Source organism: Phodopus roborovskii, unplaced genomic scaffold (assembly GCF_943737965.1).
Source record: "Phodopus roborovskii unplaced genomic scaffold, PHOROB, whole genome shotgun sequence".
NCBI lineage: Eukaryota > Metazoa > Chordata > Mammalia > Rodentia > Cricetidae > Phodopus > Phodopus roborovskii.
Genome location: NW_026126416.1, coordinates 4,854,102 through 4,874,990, shown reverse-complemented (window position 1 = coordinate 4,874,990; position 20,889 = coordinate 4,854,102). Strand labels below are relative to the sequence as shown.

Here is a 20,889-nt window from a genome sequence, read left to right as displayed (position 1 = left end):
CTGTGAGTTCGAGGTCGGCCTGGTCTATAGAGCTAGTTCCAGGACAGCCAGAGCTACACAGAGAAACCCTGTCTCTAAAAACCAAACAATAAAATAAAATAAAAATAAAAATGTTAAGACAGACCTGTGAAAGTGAGAAACCCTGTAAAAAGTTAAGAGAAAAACTCTTAAGCTAAATTACCTGCACTTACATCTGGGTTCTGCCACTTACTAGTTGTGACTTTGGACAAGCTACCTAAACACTCATTTCTCATTTTCCTTATCGGTAAACGGGGATAGTGAAACCCACTTCACAGCTCTACTGGGGACTTAAAAGACGATGGTCACGCAGAGCTATGCTCACTCCTGGGTACATGGAAGCAATCAGTGCAGGCCGGCTGTTATTAGCTAGTAGTTCCCTACAGGCAAGGAAAATAATGCTTACGATTTCCTGACGGTGCACAAAGCCTTTCATTGGCAAAATGTATGGTTACATAGGCTACCGATATTTAGCAGGCATTTTAAAAACGTTGACTTCATGCTTACGGGGGTTTTGCCTGAATGTAAATATGTACACCATATGTGTGCCTGGTCTAGCTGTAGAAGCCAGAAGAGGGTCGGGGCCCCTGGATCTTCATTACAGAGGGTCGTGAGCTGCCATGTGGGCTCAGGAACTGAACATGGTTCCTCTGCAAAAGAAGCAAGTGGTCCAACCATTGTGGGCTAACCATTTAGCCATCTCTCCGGCTATAGGTGTCATTCTTATAAAAGAACAGCTTAAATTTTTTTCTTCTATCTGAATTCTATCTGAACTCTAATTCACCTCTGCAGTTTATAAATTGAAGTACAACTGTGAAAAAATGCTCATGAGACTAAAAGAAAATTTCAAACGTATTGGACAACACCTAACACATGAAGGTGCAATTAGAGTCTTTGAAATGATAATCCTCCAGGAGGCACAGGACACACATGAAGAGGCCGTATCTAACTCACACATGACCTGTACTCAGGGAGGAATCACTTACATGGCATCCTTTACACAGATTCTACTTTTCCTTTCCTTTTCCCCTTGGGGGAGACGAGGGTATATCAATGCAGCCTAAACTGGCCTTGAAACCTCGACCCTCTGCCCTCAGCTTCTGAACGCTGGTCTTACAGTTGTGAGACACCTTGCATAGCCTAACCTAGAGTCTTCGATCACTGACTTTTATACCGTTCCTAAAATCCTTCGGAGAGTTGCTGGGAGATAATTTAGAAGAGGGAGGGAGGAGGAGAAAGAAAGTCCGTGGTAAGCTCGCTTTCCAGGTAGTGAGCACTGCTCCACAGCCATCCATGTTCTTCTCTCCGATTATCTAGCAGGAGACTTGGACTGAGTTCCTTTCTATCTCCTCTGTCAATAAGCATTTATGGATAAGGAGTGTGTGTGTGTGTGTGTGTGTGTGTGTGTGTGTGTACTCATGCTATGTGTGTACTCATGAATGTCTATGGTGATAGGTCAAAGCATTTCCTTAAGACTATATATATCATATAAAATCCACTGAGCAAACAATTCCCAGATAAGTTATCTGCAAATCATGAGCTATAGGGAGACTTTTTTGGTTTAACTGCCCACACTTAACCCTGAAATATCAACCATCAGGTGAAATCTGAGTGTCGCAGTTTAGGTATAATACTGGTGAGGGCACAGATGAGCTTGTGATTTTTCAAACAGTGAAGTGTGTTATCTTCAATTAGGGTAAAAAAAAAAAATTCTGCCAAAAATAATTCAAACATGCAGACAACTTACACTTGCACGAAAACTAGCAAGGCTTCATACCCACTGGCATTGGTAATAATGGTCTGTGAACTTTGTAATGAGCAAGGGTGCTTATTCTTTAAACTGTCCTCAAAACTGGCTCGACCCACCATTTCCATTTTATATGAAGAAAGTATATTGAAACCTAATCTCTCTACTCAGTAACGGTACCAGAAAGCTATAAACAACACCACCCATACCATTACAACTCTGGAGAGAAAATCAGGAAGTAGTGAGGGAAGAAACTTACTGGAACCAGTTTCCAAAACCATTTGGAAGGAGACTTCAGAGGCAGCAGCAGAGGGAGAAAAGATAAGGCAGGAGGTGAAGAAAAAGTCTCCAGAACCATCCGATTAGCAAGCTACAGTGGGGCTTCTGACCCGGGGCTCTGCACACACAGCCCTCGCGTGTTTTATGCTAATTAACACCAGTTAAAGCTATGTAAATTCCAGTGTCCTCCGCTCTCCCCATACAGAATCACATTTTAAGATACTGAGGATATTTTAGGAACAAATAATTATATTTCAGAGATTCAGAATCACACATTGTACTTTAAAATAAATCCATATTATTAAAGTCAAAAGATTGAAGGGTTAGAGTCTTAGATATTAGTAGACCAACTGTAAGAAAAGAAGTCTTTCTGAAGGGGGGGGGGAATCACTCCAGTAAGCAGAGCAAAAGGCAAATAGCAATGTAGCTGAAGTGACTGGGAATCTAAGGGTTAATAATTTTGCTGACTAAGAGTGTCATACAGAGTAGTATTTTTTTATTCTTTAAAACTTAAATTCAGTAAGTTTCTAATCGCAGTACAAACCAGTTGTCAGTGACTATTTACTTTGCATTTTCTAGGATAGTTCTGGCATCTCTATGTCATAGCCACACACCCCACCGCAATGTGTACCTTTTGACCTCCTGGAGCTTCAGCTGGGTGATGCTCTTTAGATTTCTGTTCTTGTTCCATTATGTCTTTCAAGTGTTCATTTACCTTAAAATAAATTTTTAAAAAAATGTATACTTGCATTAAAATACAGCACCAAAATGACATGGTTAGATCCCCAATATCAAGTAAAATAACATGCACATAGAACATCATTTTTGCAACTAGAAAATAGTACTTTACAGGGAACTCTATTTGAAACTCAACAGAGTACACATTAGAGTACCTACTGCCTGTCAGAAACTGGAAAGTTCTAGTAGGAGCTTACTGCATTTGTGACATGTATTGTACTACTAAGTGTTCAACGCACAAAGCCCATCCGAGACAACAACTATCAACTCTGTTCAAAACACACAAAGCAGGGTTGGAGTGTGTGCAGCTCGATGGTAAGAGCATTGGCAGCATGCGTGAGAGCCTGTGTTCAACCCACACTTACGCATGCGTGTAAACACCCTGCTAAAGATAACAGAGGCAGGGGAGGGGGGAGAGGAAAGGACTCAGGGAGAGAACGAACTCAATGGGCTCCAACAATTTCACACAGCCTGCAGGATCTCAGCGAGTGACAATGGCCTGGCCTGTGCACACGGCTAACGTTGACATATGTGGGAAGATGGAGCCTGCTTCTGGGTGGCAGGGGTGGTGTGTGTGTGTGTGTGAGGAGCCGTGGAAGAGTGGCTACGACTTAAGCAGAAACGCAATCTCAGTGGCCTGAGGAATGGAAGAGCATCCTGGGGAGGGTGGGGGGCCACACCCTTTCTAACGCTGTGGACTTTCAATACAGTGCTGTGGGAACCCCAGCTGTGCCGCTGTTTTGTTGATGCCACAGAACTGTAATTGTGCCAATTATGAGCCATAATGTAGACATCTGATATGCAACCCTCAAAGAGTTAAGAACCACTGGTCTACTTACAATTTAGGCTCAAAATGTTGGCTTTACATTCACTATGTACGCTAGAGAAGGAACCTACGGACCCTGCTCGCAGGACAAAGAAGCTGCCGGTAGAGGGCAGTCCATCAAGCAAAGGAGGGCTTAGTAAGTACCTCAGATTTTCCAAAGAAACTTCAAAAGATGCTGAGTCTAATTTAAGGATAGAAAAGTCCACAGTGGATCTGTCAGCACAGGGACCCTAACTGACCGAGAGGAGCAATTTCAGGGTATGAATGACGAGACAGAGAAGGCTTACCAATTAGGAAAGTAACACTTTTGGGGGTGTTCAAGGAAATAAATGCGGCTGTATTTGGACGGAGAAACATGAATACAGCTCCTAGTGGGAATGATTCAAAGCAGCTAGGGAGGGAGGGACACCAGGAAGATGCGGCCGACACCCTCAGCCCTTGCTCCACACAGACCTACGCAGTTAACCAGCTCCCAGATGAAATCCCAGAACTAAGCAGGATGGTGAAAAAGGTGAGGCAAGTTCTAGAGCAACGAGCTTCGGGGCACTCTCTCTGACAGGGAGGGTACATTCTCCATTCGGACTAGGGAAAGGAGACCGTGGGAAGCCAGAGGAAATAATTCTGATATAACGGGTTTCCCCCGAAAAGATGAGGCCAGGCAACTCAGCTGCAGCTCAGATAGGGAAAACGTTCCCTGCCTGTGACGTCCAGGAAAGATGAGCCAGTCTCTAAGTGTGGGGACGTCTCCGTGCCCATCTTGAGTGGCTGGTGTGTGCCTGAAGCTGGTGGTTACGAGTTTAAAGTGGAACCAGCCCTCTAGTAACATTCACTTCTCAACATTTACTCAACAAAGCTCAACCACCTGAGGCCCAGCAGCGGTCAAGAGCACTTGCTGTCCCTACGGAAAACCTGGGTGTGTTTCCCAGCAACTGCGTGCTGGCTCACAGCCATCTGAAATTCCAGTTCTAGCCGGCCCCACATTTCCTTCTTGATGGAGCCTTTGGTCACCAGACACACATGTGGCACACACAGAAAATACACACAGGCGCGCGCGTGTACACACACACACACACACACAGCAACAGAATGGGTGGAGGACAGGGGAAAGCCTGAGCTTGAAGACAGAGCAGCGGAGCAGAACAACCCAGAGGACAAGGAGGTGTGCGAGAATTTTAAGGTATATGTGACACTCTGAAACCAAATTGTTTGGGTTAAGGCATAGAAGGAAATCATCACGTTCTAAAGGTATAGATATTTTCAAAGAACCATAAAAGGTAATCTGCCAGCGCTGGCTAGGAGGAGCTAACCAGATATAGGAGACTAGAGGGTGCTGTCACCGGGTTATTCTTGCTGAGGTGATACACCACGATCAAAGCAGCCTGGGGAGGAGAGGGCTTATATGGATTCTGCTTCCATCACTCGTCATCACGGAAGGAGGCCAGGGCGGATGCAGAGGCCGTGGAGAGATGCTGCTCCTGACTTGCTCCCCACGGCCTGCTCAGCCTGCTTTTTTACAGGACCCAGGACCACCAGCCCAGGGGTAACACCACCCACGTGGACTCCCACATCAATCACTAATTAAAGACCACCTGCCTGCAGCCTGACCTCAGGGAGGCATTTTCTCAGATGAGGCTCTCCTTCTCAGGTGACTCTAGCTACTGTCATAAGGCTACACAGTACAGGCACCAAACAGAAAGACTGGAAAAGAACCTTCCTTTGCCACATTCTAATTAAAACACTAAATACACAGGACAAAGAAAGCACCGTGAAAGAGGTCACATGACGGGGAGGCCCACGGGGACGACACCAGATCATTCAGCTGGAACTTTAAAATCCAGCAGGGCTTGGAGTGATGTATTTCAAGTTCTGAAGGAGAAGTACAGCCAATCCAGAGCTCTACGCCAGCAAAGCTACTAGCCACAACCGAAGGGAAGCTTAAAGCTTTCATGATCGCCAAGGCAGATCTACAGAAGATACCTAAAGAAATCTTAGACTAAAAGGAAAAGCAAATCCATCCGCAAGGCCACAGGAAAACTAAACAATACTAAAAGATTGCTAAGGAATAGAGGAAGAAAGAAAAAAAATGCTGTAAAGTGACCAAAATGGCAGGAAATCAATATATAATTTTCAACAATAACTCTGAATATTAAGCCTCCAATAAACACACCTCTCTCTCTAAGAAGCAGGCATTGCCTCTGAGCGGGAGAATGGAATAAGGTATTCCAGCACATGCTACTGTCTCTGACAAAGCAGATCTCAAACCAAAACCGGTGGGGAAAATTAGGTAAGGGTCACGTCATACTGGTTAGAGGAACGACAGTCCATCAAGAGGATGTTACTTTCTAAACATGTATGTTCCCAACATAGGTAAACCCAGTTTCATAACACAAATATTACTACATGGATATAAAGCCACAAATTAACCCCAGCACAATAGTGGGGTGACTTCTGCAAGATTTGAGTAAGGACACCTCGCTGCCCATCCCACAAACGGGGTTGAATTTTCTCTGCAATGGGATGTGGCACGCAAGCCTGTGACCCCAGAGACAGAGGAAAGGGGCCCTCTGCAAGCTTTGTCAGTCAGGCCTCGTCTCAACACTGGCTTCCAGCCTCACAGGTGCCAAGAACACAGATCTGAGCCACCGTGCTCAGCTTTATACGTTTTAAGATAAAATGTCTTAAGCAAACTGCACAACTTAAGCTTGCACTTTGATTCAAAACAAAAAAGTCACACAGGAGAAACGAGCAACTGAAGACTTCAGTTTTTCTGCTAGTAGACCCATTCCCAATTGACCACAAGCCTACCTACCTTATTTATCCAGTACATGACAGCATCCTCAATATCATAGGGCAGATCTGTAGCTTGAAAAAAAGCTGAATACTGTTGAGCACATGCAATTACTTTTTCTACGCTGACCATCTCTACAGTGTAAGCCATCATTAGAGTGTCAATCATGGCCAGATGTGCACTCTGAAAATAGAAAAGCACAAACAGTTTCAAAATTACACTTGGAAATCGCTTTATTGTACAGTACTAGCATTTTCTTAAAAACAGTAATAAAGCCAGGACAGACGCGTTAAGAAAGCACAAAGCAGGCTAACATGAGCTGATAGTACACTACTTTTATTATTCAAACACGTGAAAATGCTCTCTACTACTCAAGCCCCTTCTCCAACATTAGAATCGCCCGCCCACCATTTGCAATGTAGTTTACAAAGCCCAGAATCTCCACTGGTGCTGACCCTCATTTTTCAGACCCACAGTAGAACTTTATATCCCCTTTATATATCCCCTCCTGCTCTTCTTTAATACTGGCACACCCTCAATTTAGGTTACAAAGTTTTACTTCTGAATAAACAACAAAATCTTTAACTGATTTTCTTGCCTCCAAATTCTCCTTCATCTAATTCCTATGGCACAGGACTTGTAGTATTTCCTCGGAGTTTTTCTTTTGCTTTGGGTAATATATGAATCTGTTATATGGCAGTTAAAAAAAATACAAAAAAAAAAATCACAAAAGTATATTAATGGGCCGATCTTCAACTTCTGCTTCCCAGTGATGCCTTCAACTGGTATGTATTCTTACAAAAAATTAACATATACTACTTACATAGAATGTTCACATCGTCTACTATTTTTGGCATTACAAATAGTGCGGTAACACTGTCCTCTAGGGGATAATTACTTCCCGTGGGAGCTCCTGGGTCCGAAAGTAACTACAGTTTAAGCTTTGATAACCAGGAAAGTTATTTATGCCAGTCTTACATCCCACCAAGAATGCCAATTTCTACATTCTTTTATATTTACTTTTTTCGTCTATATAAAGGTTAAAAATCTCACACTTGTTTGCCTCTGGTTTGCTTTTATGTGGTTAGCAACGGTTTGCGTTTCTTCTTCAGAAACTGCCCATTAAGATCCTTTGCCTGTTTCTTCTTTGGAACAGTTTTCTCATTGACTTGTAGAAAGCTCCTCATACACTGGGTGCATCGATAGTCCTCTCTCTCTCCTGTGTGGACAGCAAATACTATTTCCTCGCCTTTCTTAGTAAAACCTGTCATTCTGGGTGCTTTCTTGTATGGCTCTCGAGTTTAGAGATACTGCCCTCTTATTTTCCCCAATATACTAAATCCACTTGAATTTTAAATATGTATGTAGTTATTTTCTTGGAGACTAAGGCCTTCCCTCTTGGAGGGAAGCTCCTCAAGACTGATGTTAAAAGGGGGAATTAAGCAACAGGATGTCTGTTCTAAGGAGAGAGGAAGATTGGGGAAGTAAACAACTCATCAGCTTCAGGAAGTCCCTGAAACTTGCCAAATTTATTAGGCTGCTGTTCCCCAGACCACATTAAGCTATAAGGATTGCGGCAGACACTTTGAGACCAGCTGAGCTGCCTGTAGGCTGTGCAGTGGGTTCCAGCTCCTATAAGTAACCCTTCACCCATATTCCTGGTAGTAACCCCAATAAAACACACGTGTTCACTAGCTGGACTTTGGTGGTACCCTTACAGCTGTATGTTGTTGGCTCCCTGTCCGGAGTGAGTAGATGTTCACAGACCCTCAGGAACGACACCACACAAAAGCTGCTTACTGAGATAAAGCTGTTCTATTATCTGGCTTGCACCTCTCACTGTAGGCTTCCTACCCCCTTCTTCACCCTACACATCATCTGCAAAAGCAGCAACGCAGAGCTCCCCTCTCCTTTAAGTCCGCCAGCCCTTTTCAAGCTTCTGTGCCTTAAGTTCCTAAGCTCCTCCTTTAAGGCTGACGACACAGCCTTGCATGGGCCTCTCAGTGTAAACCTTTTCCTTTGCCCTTTCCAATCAGATGCCTCGTTCATCCTCTAAACAGCAGGTTCCCACAGACTACAGGTACGCTTGAGTTACGTTCTGCCGTCATCAAGCAGGGACCGAGCACAGGTGTCAAACAGCTTCAGTGATATCGGCAAAGAGCAAGCAGGGAGACCCACACACAGCTGGCCCCAGCTCGTGGGAGCTCAGGGCCGGTGAACTTGACAGCTGGGAGCCTGCATGGGGGCAGAACACCCCTGAATGTGGTGACAGATGTGTGGCTTGGTCTGTTTGTGAGGCCCCGGCAGTAGGGCCAGGATTTATCCCTGGTGCACCAATTTGGCATTCCCTATGGTGGGATATCTTGCTCAGCCTTGGTGCAGGGGGAGGGGCTTGGTCCTGCCTCAACCTGATATACCAGGTGTACCTGGCTCCCCAAGGGAGGCCTTATACTCTCACTGAGGAGTGGGTGGGGAGTGGGGGGAGAGGCGAGGTGGAGGAGGGGAGGGAGGGGGAGCTGTGGTTGGCATGTTAAAGTGAAGAAGCAAATTAAAACAAAAGAACGATCAGGGATAAAAACTACTCACTTCCCTTACTTCTCTATACAGCCACCTACCTACAAAACTCTGCTTCTTGAGGGCACACTACATCTATGGGAGGAGGGAGACAGGAAGGAATGAGCTAGCTCTTGTCTGCTACATAAACTTAAGAGCAGGCTTTCTGCTGGAGGCTGAGGAAGTGAGTGGACTCTATTAGGACATTTCATGGTGTTAAGAGGAAGTCAGTGCTTTGTGTGAAACAGAAAGCTTCATGCTGGCGGTAACAAAACTCTCATTTTTATGTTAGACAGCACACCAACTTATTTATTTAGTTTACAGTTTAGCAGCTCACAGTGGCACATGCCTACAATCTCAGCTATTTGAAGCTAGGATAGGACGACTGCTTGAGCCCAGGAATTTAAGACCGTTCTGTGCAACAATGAGACTCTGTCTCTTTAAGAAAGGCCTGGCAGTCTCTACTTAATCAACAAGCTCCAGGCTCAGTGAGACCCTGTATCAAGAAAAATAAAGTGGACATGGACAGAAGGCGACACAGAATGCTGACCTCTGGATCACATGCAACATGTACACACACATGCATGTGTGTGCATATGCATATACACACACCTGCTCAAATATACACACTCCTGCTCAACTCTGACAAACTGAAGATTTTCCAGTCCTGCAGTGTCAAATATTCAGCCAAGATTAGATTCTTTATGTAGAAATAAACACATCCATCTTCTTAGTGCAAATTCACCTTCCCTTTAGTAAATAGTAAATATTTATATGTAAGAATAGCTTTAAGAATAAATTGTGATGTGCTACTGGTAAATATTTGACTTGTGTACCTATTTTACAAACCCAGGTTCATTAAAAAAAAAAAAAAAAATCTCAGGTGAAAAGGATCAGAAGCCAAAAATGTTTAAGAAACCCTGCTCCAGAAAGCACAGGGACCACCATTTTTCTTGTCCCCAGACAAGGTACCATGGGTGAAATTTCTTAGTTGAGCATTAAAACCATAAGGACAACAATGTGGGAAACTCTTAAGGAGCCACTAGACAATTAATATATCTTAACATCTCTCTTGGCTGTTTGTCCTACAGATACGACGGGAAAGGGTTATAGACATTAAAATGACTTGGCCTGGAGAGCTGCTATTGAAGAAGAATAGAGTTCAGGTCCAGCACACGTCAGGTAGCTCACAACTGTCTGTAACTCCAGCACCAAAGGATCCAATACCCCTTTCTGCCTTCCACTGGCGTGTGTGTGTGTGTGTGTGTGTGTGTGTGTGTGTGTGTGTGTGCACCGCCCCCCACCACGCGTGCGGAAAGAAATTTTAGTATTTTACATCAAAAGAGAAATATAAAGATTCTACGATGGTAATTTAGGATAGATGTGGCTACAGTACAGTATGTAAAATGTATACAATATAATTAGTAAAAAAAATCAACATGCAACATTCTCTCTATATTAACATGTCTTATGTATGAAACAGGAAATAAAAAGCAATGAATAAAAGTTAAACTTAGAAAGTGCCTTGTTATACACAGCATGCAAAGACACACATTAAACCTACAGTTTACTTCAAGAATTGGGATAGTAAACAGTAAGTATCAGTACTAAAGTAGCTTTAAGACAGCTCAGTTCCCTGACAGAAGAAACTAAGACTATTATGTAGCTACTCCCATGTGGCGCTCACTTATAGGAACTCATGTCTCAGTCTCTTCCCAGCTTTCCCTTTAGGAGACAGAGGTAAGGTAATAATCATATATAACACAGAGTATACACATAACAGACCTAGAAAAGGTAAACATTTAAAAACCTCAAGGACAAAGGTGGAGCTTTTATGGCCTCAGGTAAAGGAATGTAACTTGCTACCTAAACACACTAACATCAGATTGACGGCAGTTAGTGCAGTCTGATGCCGGCACTGTTCCGCTTCTTCCTGTTAGTTACCTGCTCCCTGCGCTCTCGCCGTGTGAAGTCCTCAGTACGTACCGTTTCCGGAATCTGCAGAAAGCTCCTTTAATATCTAACCTCTGAGGTGGGCACTATTATGTCTAATTAACACAAGAAAAACTGTGTAACGGATTCAGGGTTACACAGCGCTCAGGAAAAGAAGGCAGAACACAAACAATCACACGTCGTTCTTGCAGGCTTAATGCCAACCTACACTCCCTGCACTACACTGGAAGCAACTGTGCCTATTGAGGCCACTAGGTGGCAGGGCGAAATATAGTACTGGGGAGCAAGAGCGAAAATACTGGTCAGGAAAAACAAAAAATCAAAACCCGGAGAGCCCCACACACATTTTAATAAAAAGGAATGGATGTCGGGCTCTGGTGAAATCTGAAGTGCCATCCAAAGTCCAACAGGCGGCTCTGTATCGCTATTACCAGGAGTGTGTTTTGTCATCTCCAATAGGAGAGTCTAGGCAAAAATACGGTACACATTATGTGTGGCAAATGAAGGCTAAAGAAATGAGCTTCGGAGCTGGAGACAGCTCAGTGGGTAAGGGCTCTTGCTGTGCAAGCAGAGGGGCCTGAATTAGAACCCACAGCACCCACATAAAAAGCTAGACATGACCGTACACCCAGAACCCCACGGCTGGGAGGCTGGAGACACGAAGGTCCTGTCTGGGACAGTGAAGACCGTGCCTCTAGGGAATAAGGCAGCGTGCCCTGCTCTGGTGTGTTTCCAGACCTGCACTCATGGGTACATTTACCCACCCACACCCCGACTTGTCACACACACACACACACACACACACACACACACACACACAACACACACATTTCCAAGTGTTGTAGGAAGTGTACTGGCCTCAAATGAAAGAGATTCAGAGGCTATATAGCTTTTATAATTCCTGTAACAGAGTCAGAGACATAACTAAGAAAAATTCCTAACATGAACGCTGGCCTCAGCCCCACGGAAACGGAAGTTTCTTCCGCAGGGCAGAGGAGGGAACTAAGATTTACACAGGAAGTACTTGAGTCTTCCTACTGAAATGGCACACACAACACGGACACATTGGGATGTTTGTTAAAGAGTTAACCCCAAGTTAGTAATTAATACTTCACTTTATCGTACAGGGTTGCCACTTGGAATATATTTAACCTCAAATGGTAGTGAAAATGTTTAAAGCAGAAAAGACAAGCTTGGGATCTACAAATAAAATGTCCTGACCCACACTGAAAAACCACTCTCCAAAAAGTGCATTTTTATATGAGTTATAAAACATCTGTTCAATTACTCAGGTTGTTTCCTTCGGTGGAAATTAAGGTTCCTGACTTAAACTCTAATACGTGTAATTCTAACGTAAACAAGTAAACTGAGTTTCTAATGGGAATTCTAAGTAAGTGGAAGAGAGTGACCCAAAGGAAGTTCTGAGTGTGTTTTAATTAAGAGATTTTTAAAGAGGCATTTTTAAAAGAGAAATTTCACATGGGAGAAGAGTCTGTCCTTTAGTAGAATGGCTCCATTGTCCCAGAATAGGAAGGAGGAAATACAGAGCTCCCTGCCCCCCCCCCAAAAAAAAAAGATGTAAGCAGGGCAGGGGGTACATACAAAGCTAGCCCTGGGTGGCTGAGGCAGGATGACATCAGATGCCTTGAGGCCAGCCCGAGGCTCCATGGCGGTCACAAAAGGCTGGAGCAGGTTTGTATCACGCTAACCACCACCCACCTTCCCTCCTTCCCACGAGATCAGGACCTGATACTGCAAAGGAGAGGGTACACTCGAGAGTTTGGCCAAGCTAGGGGTAGAGCTAGGGGTAGGGCCACGGAAAACCACTGGAGGAAAGGCGGGAGACTCAGCTGTGACGCTCACAGGTGCTTTCTCGGGAGAAGGTGAGCAGGCTCTGGATGGGGTTCTCAGCTCTCACGGTTCCCGGCAGGCGGCCTCTTCTCAGCATAGACACTCCAGTGTTTAATTAAACTGAGTGCCTTTCTATCAGGTAGGAAACCCACACTACCCACCTGGGCTACAGGGTTTCCCACAGAGAAGCTATCCTGAAAAAGGTCTGTCTTTCCCTTTGGCCGGAGCCTAGGAATACAAACATTTGTAGTTTGCTGAGGTAAGTTCTTGAGTTCTGTGTTAATTTTACTAGGTTTTGTTTATTTTCCATCTTAAAAACCTTAAGGGAAAAAAAAAAATCTTCCTTGTCTTCAAGTCTTTTTTGTTTTGCTTTGTGGGACAGTCTTGCTTGTACCCCAGGCTGGCCTGGAACTTAGGACACTCATCCCTCGGCCTCCTGAGTTCTAGGATCACAGGTTTGTGCCACATCCAAAGTCTTCTAATGACCACTCTGAGGAAATGAAGGGCTACTGTGCTAGTTCACCATTACCGTAACAAACACCCGAGACAATAAACCCCTAAGCACAAAGGCCTCCTCGGGTCCACGGTTTGGAAGGCTTTAGTCCACCTGGGAACTCTGGCCTGGGAACCAGCAGCAAGCCATGACTGGAGTTGTGACAGAACAAAATGGCTCCCCCTCATGGCAGGAGGGTCAAAGAGGGGGAAGGCGCAGTTACGCCATTCCTTTGAAGGACGCGCTCCAAGGACCTGGAAACAACAGTAGCCCCTTGGGGATCAACTTTTTAACACATGGGCCTCTAGGGGCCCATTCAAACTATTTTTTCACAAAGGTCTATAAAGCCACTTTGATAAAGTACTTTAAAACAATCTTAGCTAACTTCCTCACAGTTGAAGTTTTGAAATGTCCTTTTTAGATTAACATTTTTACTAATTCTTTCAGAATTTCACACGATGTATTTTGATCATATTTACCCCCAACTGCTCCCTGATCCAGCCTCTTGGATCCCTGACCCAATCCCTTGTGTCCTCTTTTTTAATTAATAAGTAGCTCCAATGTGTGTCCACACACTTCTGGCTCTGAGTCAGGTCTCTCTGACCTTGGGCGGTTTACAGGTGAAAAATCTCATTCACCTATGGAAACACATGTGACAACATGCTCTCAAGTCATGCCGTGGACTTTTCACGTATGCGGATGTATGAAAGATTACATGAAAATCCAACAGTGTGATGGCCCTGGTGTGAGGCATCTTAAAGTGTATGCGATGCAAATAACTGAATATTCTCGCCAAGCACTAGGCTCTCATCACGGTTTCATTAAAAACCCTCCTTCTGTCGCCCAGCTGATTGTATTCATACAATCAAACGCACAGTAAGGGTTATACGAGATACCCGTGAACACTTGTTTCGCAACCAACAGCTACCGTGAGCAGCTCTCCAGAACTCTGGAATCCTCCAGTTCACCAGGTAACTTTAGCATCATCTGTAACCTAACTATTTGTTCAAACCATACAGATGATCTCTCTCTCTCTATTTTAAACATTCCAATACCATACAGGCATGGGTACTGGAAGATGAGGCTGTTCTAGACTACATATTGGTTAAATAAGAAAATATCTGTGTCCCTGAATACGTTTCTCTAGGGAACCGAAACCCAACTGCATTAAAAAAAAAAAAAAAAAAAAAAAAAGAATACAGGCTAAAGAGAAAAAGCAGGGCTCACCTACTTGCCCTTATACCCAGATCCATGACCCACAGTCATTATGCAAGTTGCTTTGCTATGTCCTTACTAGTCTTTAGTTTCCCTTAAAAGTCTGCCGTCAAACGTCTGCAGAAGCAAAACTAACAAAACAATGCTTGGGGGTGACAGCGAAAGTCTGTGAAAACGGATAAACACTGGACCAGTCTGAAAATACAACCTTCAAACCCTCCTGCTTCTTAACGCAATCAAATGGGGCTTTGACACCCAAACTAGACCTTCTCATCACCGAGGCTGGCTGTAGGACGACTGGCCGGTGATGCTTTCAGAGAAAATCTCCCCAAAGGAAGGAAACAACGTGAAACCTGTCAGATGCGTATCGAGTCGTTTTTCGTGAAAGGAAATGAAGGGAGGAGGGAGGAAGGGATAAAGTTGAGAGATCTCGTAAACATATGTAACTAAACTGTCACGGAAGACCCGCAAAGGGGCACTGAAACCCCTCTCACACATACACATTCCCACCAAGCGAGCGATGTCTGTGTGTGCATGTGTGTGTGTATGGAGGCTGGGCTAATATGTCAGGACCAGCAGAGGTAACCTTTAAGAGTCTTGATATTTGAAAAACTCTTAATTCACATATCACCAAGATAAAGGAGGAAGGTCATGTGATTATCTTAATGAAAGAAACAACACCTATTCATGATTTAGCATACACAAACAAACTTCTCAGCCAACCACAAAAAGAAAGGACATCTTCAAACCTCCTGCAGACAGTGCTAGTCTTTGTTGGCTTTCCTTTAGCGTAAAGGTGGGGAGCTGATCTAAAGTGTATGTGGAAACGTAAAGAAAATGTTATAACTTTGACCGACAAAGTCGAGCAGCTTGCGTTACAGACTGCAAGACTCTGCATAAAATAATACAGGTTAGCACTGGCCTGGGCTATCATCCTCGTCTCTCCGAAAAGTAAAAATAAAAGCGTAGGCTATCAGAGCCCAGGAAAAAGTGGGCACCGGGGAAGTGGGGAGATCTCTGCGGTCTGGAGGCTCATGTGGGAGAGAAGAGGTTCTCACGCTGTACAGTATAGCGGGACAACTGGTAACAATTAATAAAATATTTTAAAACGGCTAGCAGAGGGATGAGGGGCTGGTTAGGTTCTTAATGGAGTTTGGGTCACAAGAACCCAGAGAGATGACAGATGAGTGTAGAGTCATGTCTATAATTTCAGTTTTGGGACAAGGGATCCCCAGAGCAAACATTCCAGCGGGACCAGCCCTACCAGAGAGCTCTGGGTTTAGCTGAGAGATCTGCTGTATTGAAGACAGCAGAAGGGTGGCAATTCCCAACAACCACAACAGGCCTCCACACACACACACACACACGCCATACTCTTGTATAACCCACCCACAGTGTGCTCACACACCTACAGATATGAACACGAATGCATGCGCACTACAAACACCGCCCCCCCCCCCACACACACACACAAAGAAAAAAAAAGAAAAAGAAAAAGAAAAAGGAAGCTGGTAACGAAGGGAACAGTGAATGTCTGGAGCCACAGGTACAGTTACCCTGAGCCTGTCATCATACACCGCATCTACATACTGAACTACATACTTGCCCCATCCATATGTATAGGCACTAGTGTCAGTTAAGAACAAGTTTTCTTACCACAAAGTATCAAATGAAATGTATACCTCGGAGTAATCTAAACTTTTCTCTATATAGGTTTACAATCACTGTTCGGTTGTATGCTTGCAGTCATGACAGCTTATTACGTAATAAATAAAATCTAAAGACACTCTTTAGACTTAAAATGTTGTTAATTAATGCTTTAAGGAACTAATGGATTCCAATGAGCCAATGGGACATATAAACAGGGAAAAGTAACCACCGAGACCATGAATCAGGGGCATTATTAAAAGTCCACGCAAGTAGATTACATTCTACAAATCAGGGCTTAAGTGTGTGTTTTCAGAAGTCCTATCCACTGTGAGCTGGGCAAGTCTATTTTTATGGCAGCTCACACACAGCAGCTCAGGCTCGTCCAGCACTGTTCAGCTAATTGCTGCTCACTCCCTGTACCCACAATGTAAAATAACGGCCACGTTCTCTCCTTGTACAAGATGACATGCCTACTGTAGCTTACGCAGTCACATATGTTGCATTTCTAAATGTCTGTGTTTTATAGTTTTCAAAATTTGAAAGTTTTCCAAGAATACTTACTTCTAAGCCAAAAATTGTGCCTCAAACCTCAAAATCTAAAACAAGTTACCAAAGCACACTGAAATATATTTTATTATATAAAAATAACCACCAGCAAAAGCTTCAGTGAACCCTCAAAAACCCCTGAAAGTTTGTCAGTCAGTTTCTTCCAGCTGGCTGTGCATGGAAATGTGACTGCCAGCATTAGTTTTATCATAAATACTGGTAATGAGACTGTGATGCCATTGTGGCTGTCTCCTAATTGTCTTCCGAGCGCTTTGTGTGAAAGAGGACAAGAACAGCCATGATACCCACAGAACTAGCCATGTCCGGACTTCATAAGCACTGTAATACAGGGAGCTGTGGTGAGCGGAAAACGGCCCCACAGGCTCACAGGGGGTGGCACTATTAGGAAGGATTGGGACGTGTGGCCTCGATGAGTGGGTGTGGCCCTTACTGGAGGAGGTGGGTCCTTAGGGGTGGGCTTTCAGGTCTCAGAAGCTCAAGCCAGGCCCTGTGGCGTGCGCTCTCTCTGTCTCTGTCTCTGTCTCTCTCTCAGCTGATCCAGATGGAGCATCCTGGGCTCGCCCTCCAGCACATGCCTACCTGTGCACCCCCCCCCATGCTTCCTGCCACGACAGCTGGGCTAAACCTCTGGACTCTAGGCCGGCACCAATTACGGTTTCTTTTATAAGAGTTACCCTGGTCTGGGGCCAGCCTGGTCTACAGAGCTAGTTCTAAAACAGCCAGAGCTACACACACACACACACACACACACACACACACACACACACACACACAGCCCTACACCTACAGAGGGAGAGAGAGAGAGACAGAGAGAGAGAGAGAGACAGAGACAGAGACAGAGAGAGAGAATCTGGTGGGGATGTCCTTCCGCATGCTGGACCTAGCCAGGCAATAAATACAGACAGGGCTACCAGACTACTTTTACCCATTCTGGACCCTCTCAGGGTTGAGCTACTCTTCATTCTTAGCTTCTGTTCCCTTCCCCCATGTGTCTGTGTGTCTGTCTGTGTGCCTGTGACCCCTTTGGCCTCACGTGGAGGCCAAATGTTAATTTGAAGATGGGGGTCACTGAGCCTAGGCTAGCTACCAACTAACTAATGAGAGGTGTGGTGCGTTGGCTGAAATTTTCCCCTAGCCCTGTTTGCAATCGCTCCTCTTTATTCCCCAACTCTGAGAAGTCACACATTCACCTGGCTTTCACAGATCTTAAGAAACTACTCTCCAGTCCAGCAGTTTTAATCTCCTGCCAAAGTGGCTTTCTGAAACACAGCCCTCTCCGTGGGGGTCTAACCTCGTCTGTGTGACTCTCCCTCCCTTCCAGGAGAAAACATCTGTCACAGCCTAAGGCGTTCAGACGCTGCCCCCATCTATGCTGAGGCGCCATTTCCTGTCATCTCCCAATGTGCACCCTAGGCTTAAGCTACAGCTAAACACTGCCTTACATTCTCACTCACGTTACACTCACGTTACCAACATCACACCCGTCATTTCCCTGTCCAAGGAATTCCTTCACACCTCTCAGAACGTGGGGCTTGAGGGCTGGCAAGATGGTTGGACGGGTTTCGTGCCTGCCTCGCAAACCCGACGCCCTGGGTCAGCTCGAGAACCCACATAATGGTGGGAGAAGAGCGCTCCAGAGTTATCCTGTGACCTCCAGAGTATCCATTCTCATATCCCTCCACCTTCCTCTGCCATAGACAGACAGACAGACAGACACACACAGACACACACACTAAAAAACAAAACAAAAGGGCAACCTGGGTAAGAGTAGGACGGGGCTTAGGGTCTCTTTCAGTATAGTAAAATACAATAATAAAGCCAAGGACACAGGGTTCCAGTAGCATTCCCCATCTACTCCTTCTGTCTCCCCATGCCCTGTTATTACCTCAGCAAAGAATAAAATACCACTCGGCTACTCAGAACAGCGCAGAATTTACCACGAGGGCAGAGATGGTCAGGAGCCTGCCTTCACCACAGCCCTGTCCTTGCTTGTGAGTCTGCCGTCACTTGCTCAAAGCCCGAGTCTTCATCGGGAGAGCACAGCAGCTAAGAGCACATGAGCTTGGGTGTGTGCACACTACACTAAACACGCCAAGAGGACTACCAGGCCATCTGAGAGCAGAAAAGCAGATGCATGGAAATCAGAGCCCTAAGAACAGGACCACCATCTAACCTGACAACGTTCTTCACAAAGCACTGCTTCAAGCAGAGGCAGAAACACACACACACAGTAGCAAAACAGGACAAACAGCTGGAATATGGAGACCACTGCGACCGTTTATTCTATGGCCTTGTCACTCAGAAATAAAGTTAAAATCCCTAGTTTCAGCTCCCATCTCTTCTGACCTTGAGTGACATTTATACTTGTATGTAGTTACATTTCGATTTGTGATACACAGTATGACAAACTTGGGTCAAACGATTCGGTCAATTCAGCAACCATGCTCACTCCACCCTTTCTTCCCCGTCTTGTCAGTCAACCTGTCCTACGCCGCTTTCCCTAGGACCAAGCAGAGATTCCTATTTACCTTGTGGTTAGCGTCTACGGCTTAAACGGACAGTTCAGAGCACACATTCCCTGCGTCCTGACTGCGGGGCTCACCCCAGCGTTTCCCTCACTAAATAAATTCATTATGAAAGTGAAGATGTCCTCTCAGTGGTCAGTGAGTGCACAGCATAAAACACGATAAAAGATAACACTTCTTTACATAAATACCTTTTCTGAGGGCAAAAAATTATTTCCAGTGTCCTTCTGTGTTCTAACTATAACTTCACTAACCCTGCCTTGGTGGCGTAATAAAACAGTGTAGTACAGTAAGTAGCATGGGTGGACCACAACTATTTAGCTTTAATTATACGTTACATGAATTATATATTATGGGATATATACGTGTGCGTGTGTGGTGTGTGTGTGTGCATATATATTTCATAGCCAGACAATGGTATACAGCTGTAATTTCGCAACTCAAAAGGCTGAGGCAGGAGAATTGCTGAGTTTAAGATCAATTTGGTCTGTGTAGCAAGACTGCCCACCCTGTCACTGAAAACATTCTAAATATTAACAAGTAGACAAATAAGGCCTCCATCACCAGAGGACATTTGATGCCTTACTTTCCAGTGACGCATCATTCCACTTCAATCACAGTTAAGTAAACATTGGAAGGAAAGATTTCAATATAAAACCTGGGGGCTGGGAATGTGGCTCAGTGAGGAGAATGCTTGCCCAGCGTGCAAAAACCTAGACTTGATGCCACCACTGATACCCAGCTGTGCTGGCACACACCCACATCTGTACTCCAGCACGGATGCCACCACTGATACCCAGCTGTGCTGGCACACACCTCACGGTATATTCTGAGCTCCCACACAGATATTGGGATGTTTTAATCTTAATGCTTCCTGAGTTCATGCTTTGAAATTATACGACACTGAGCAGCACTTCATTTCCCATGAAATTGTATTTCACTAAAGAACAATCAAAACTTTTCTGTAGCCAGGTGGTGGTGGTGCACGCCTTTAGACCCAGCACTCGGGAGGCAGAGGCAGGTGGATCTTTGTGAGTTCGAGGCCAGCCTGGCCTACAAAGCTACACAGGGAAACCCTGTCTCAAAAACCCAAAAGAAAAAGAAAAAAAGAAACTTTTCTGTATTCTCAATCTACCTTACTTAGCGTTTGGGTACGTTTTCATGTCATCTTAGAGACCAGCATTTATTCTGGAATTTTGATAGATAAGATTTTCCTAGAATATACTTCTTCTACTTGAGAAATGTTCATTTGTAATTTTCATATATGCAACTATTTCTCAGGTTAACTACCAGTCAAAAACTTGGTATAACTATGTATTCTTGTCGATCCTCAGAAATGTTTGCTTTAAACACTGACAAGTCATCCCTTGATGTCCTGGCACATGTTCCAAGACTTCCCAGGAGACCCCAAGTCTCCTCTATGGAGTATTCTGTATAAAACCCGCTCCGCATCACCAGTACAACCCAGTACAGTGTTAAAGCATACTGCCGAGGTCACGGCCAGGACAAAGCTGTTCACTACGGACAGGTTTGGTTTGGTTCGGTTTCCTTAAGCAGCTTCAATTCCAGCGTGGCTGACCTACTGATGCAGAATCAAGGCTGACGGTAATTATATACACACACGTTACCAATAGAGCAATACATCAAGTAACAAGGAAAGTTCCATTCACCCTTCTCATGTCATTT

General features: G+C 44.6%; 1 protein-coding gene across 1 annotated transcript in view; it reads right to left on the bottom strand.

Moving 5' to 3' along the window:
• Camsap2 (calmodulin regulated spectrin associated protein family member 2) overlaps positions 1 to 20,889 on the bottom strand; it is a 59,066-nt gene that overhangs the window by 20,731 nt on the left and 17,446 nt on the right. The window contains exons 3-4 of the mRNA XM_051183208.1: positions 6,418 to 6,579; positions 2,676 to 2,759 (exon numbers count right to left, since the gene is read on the bottom strand). Coding sequence (XP_051039165.1) covers positions 2,676 to 2,759; positions 6,418 to 6,579 — 246 coding nt within the window. The remainder of the gene's footprint in view (positions 1 to 2,675; positions 2,760 to 6,417; positions 6,580 to 20,889) is intronic.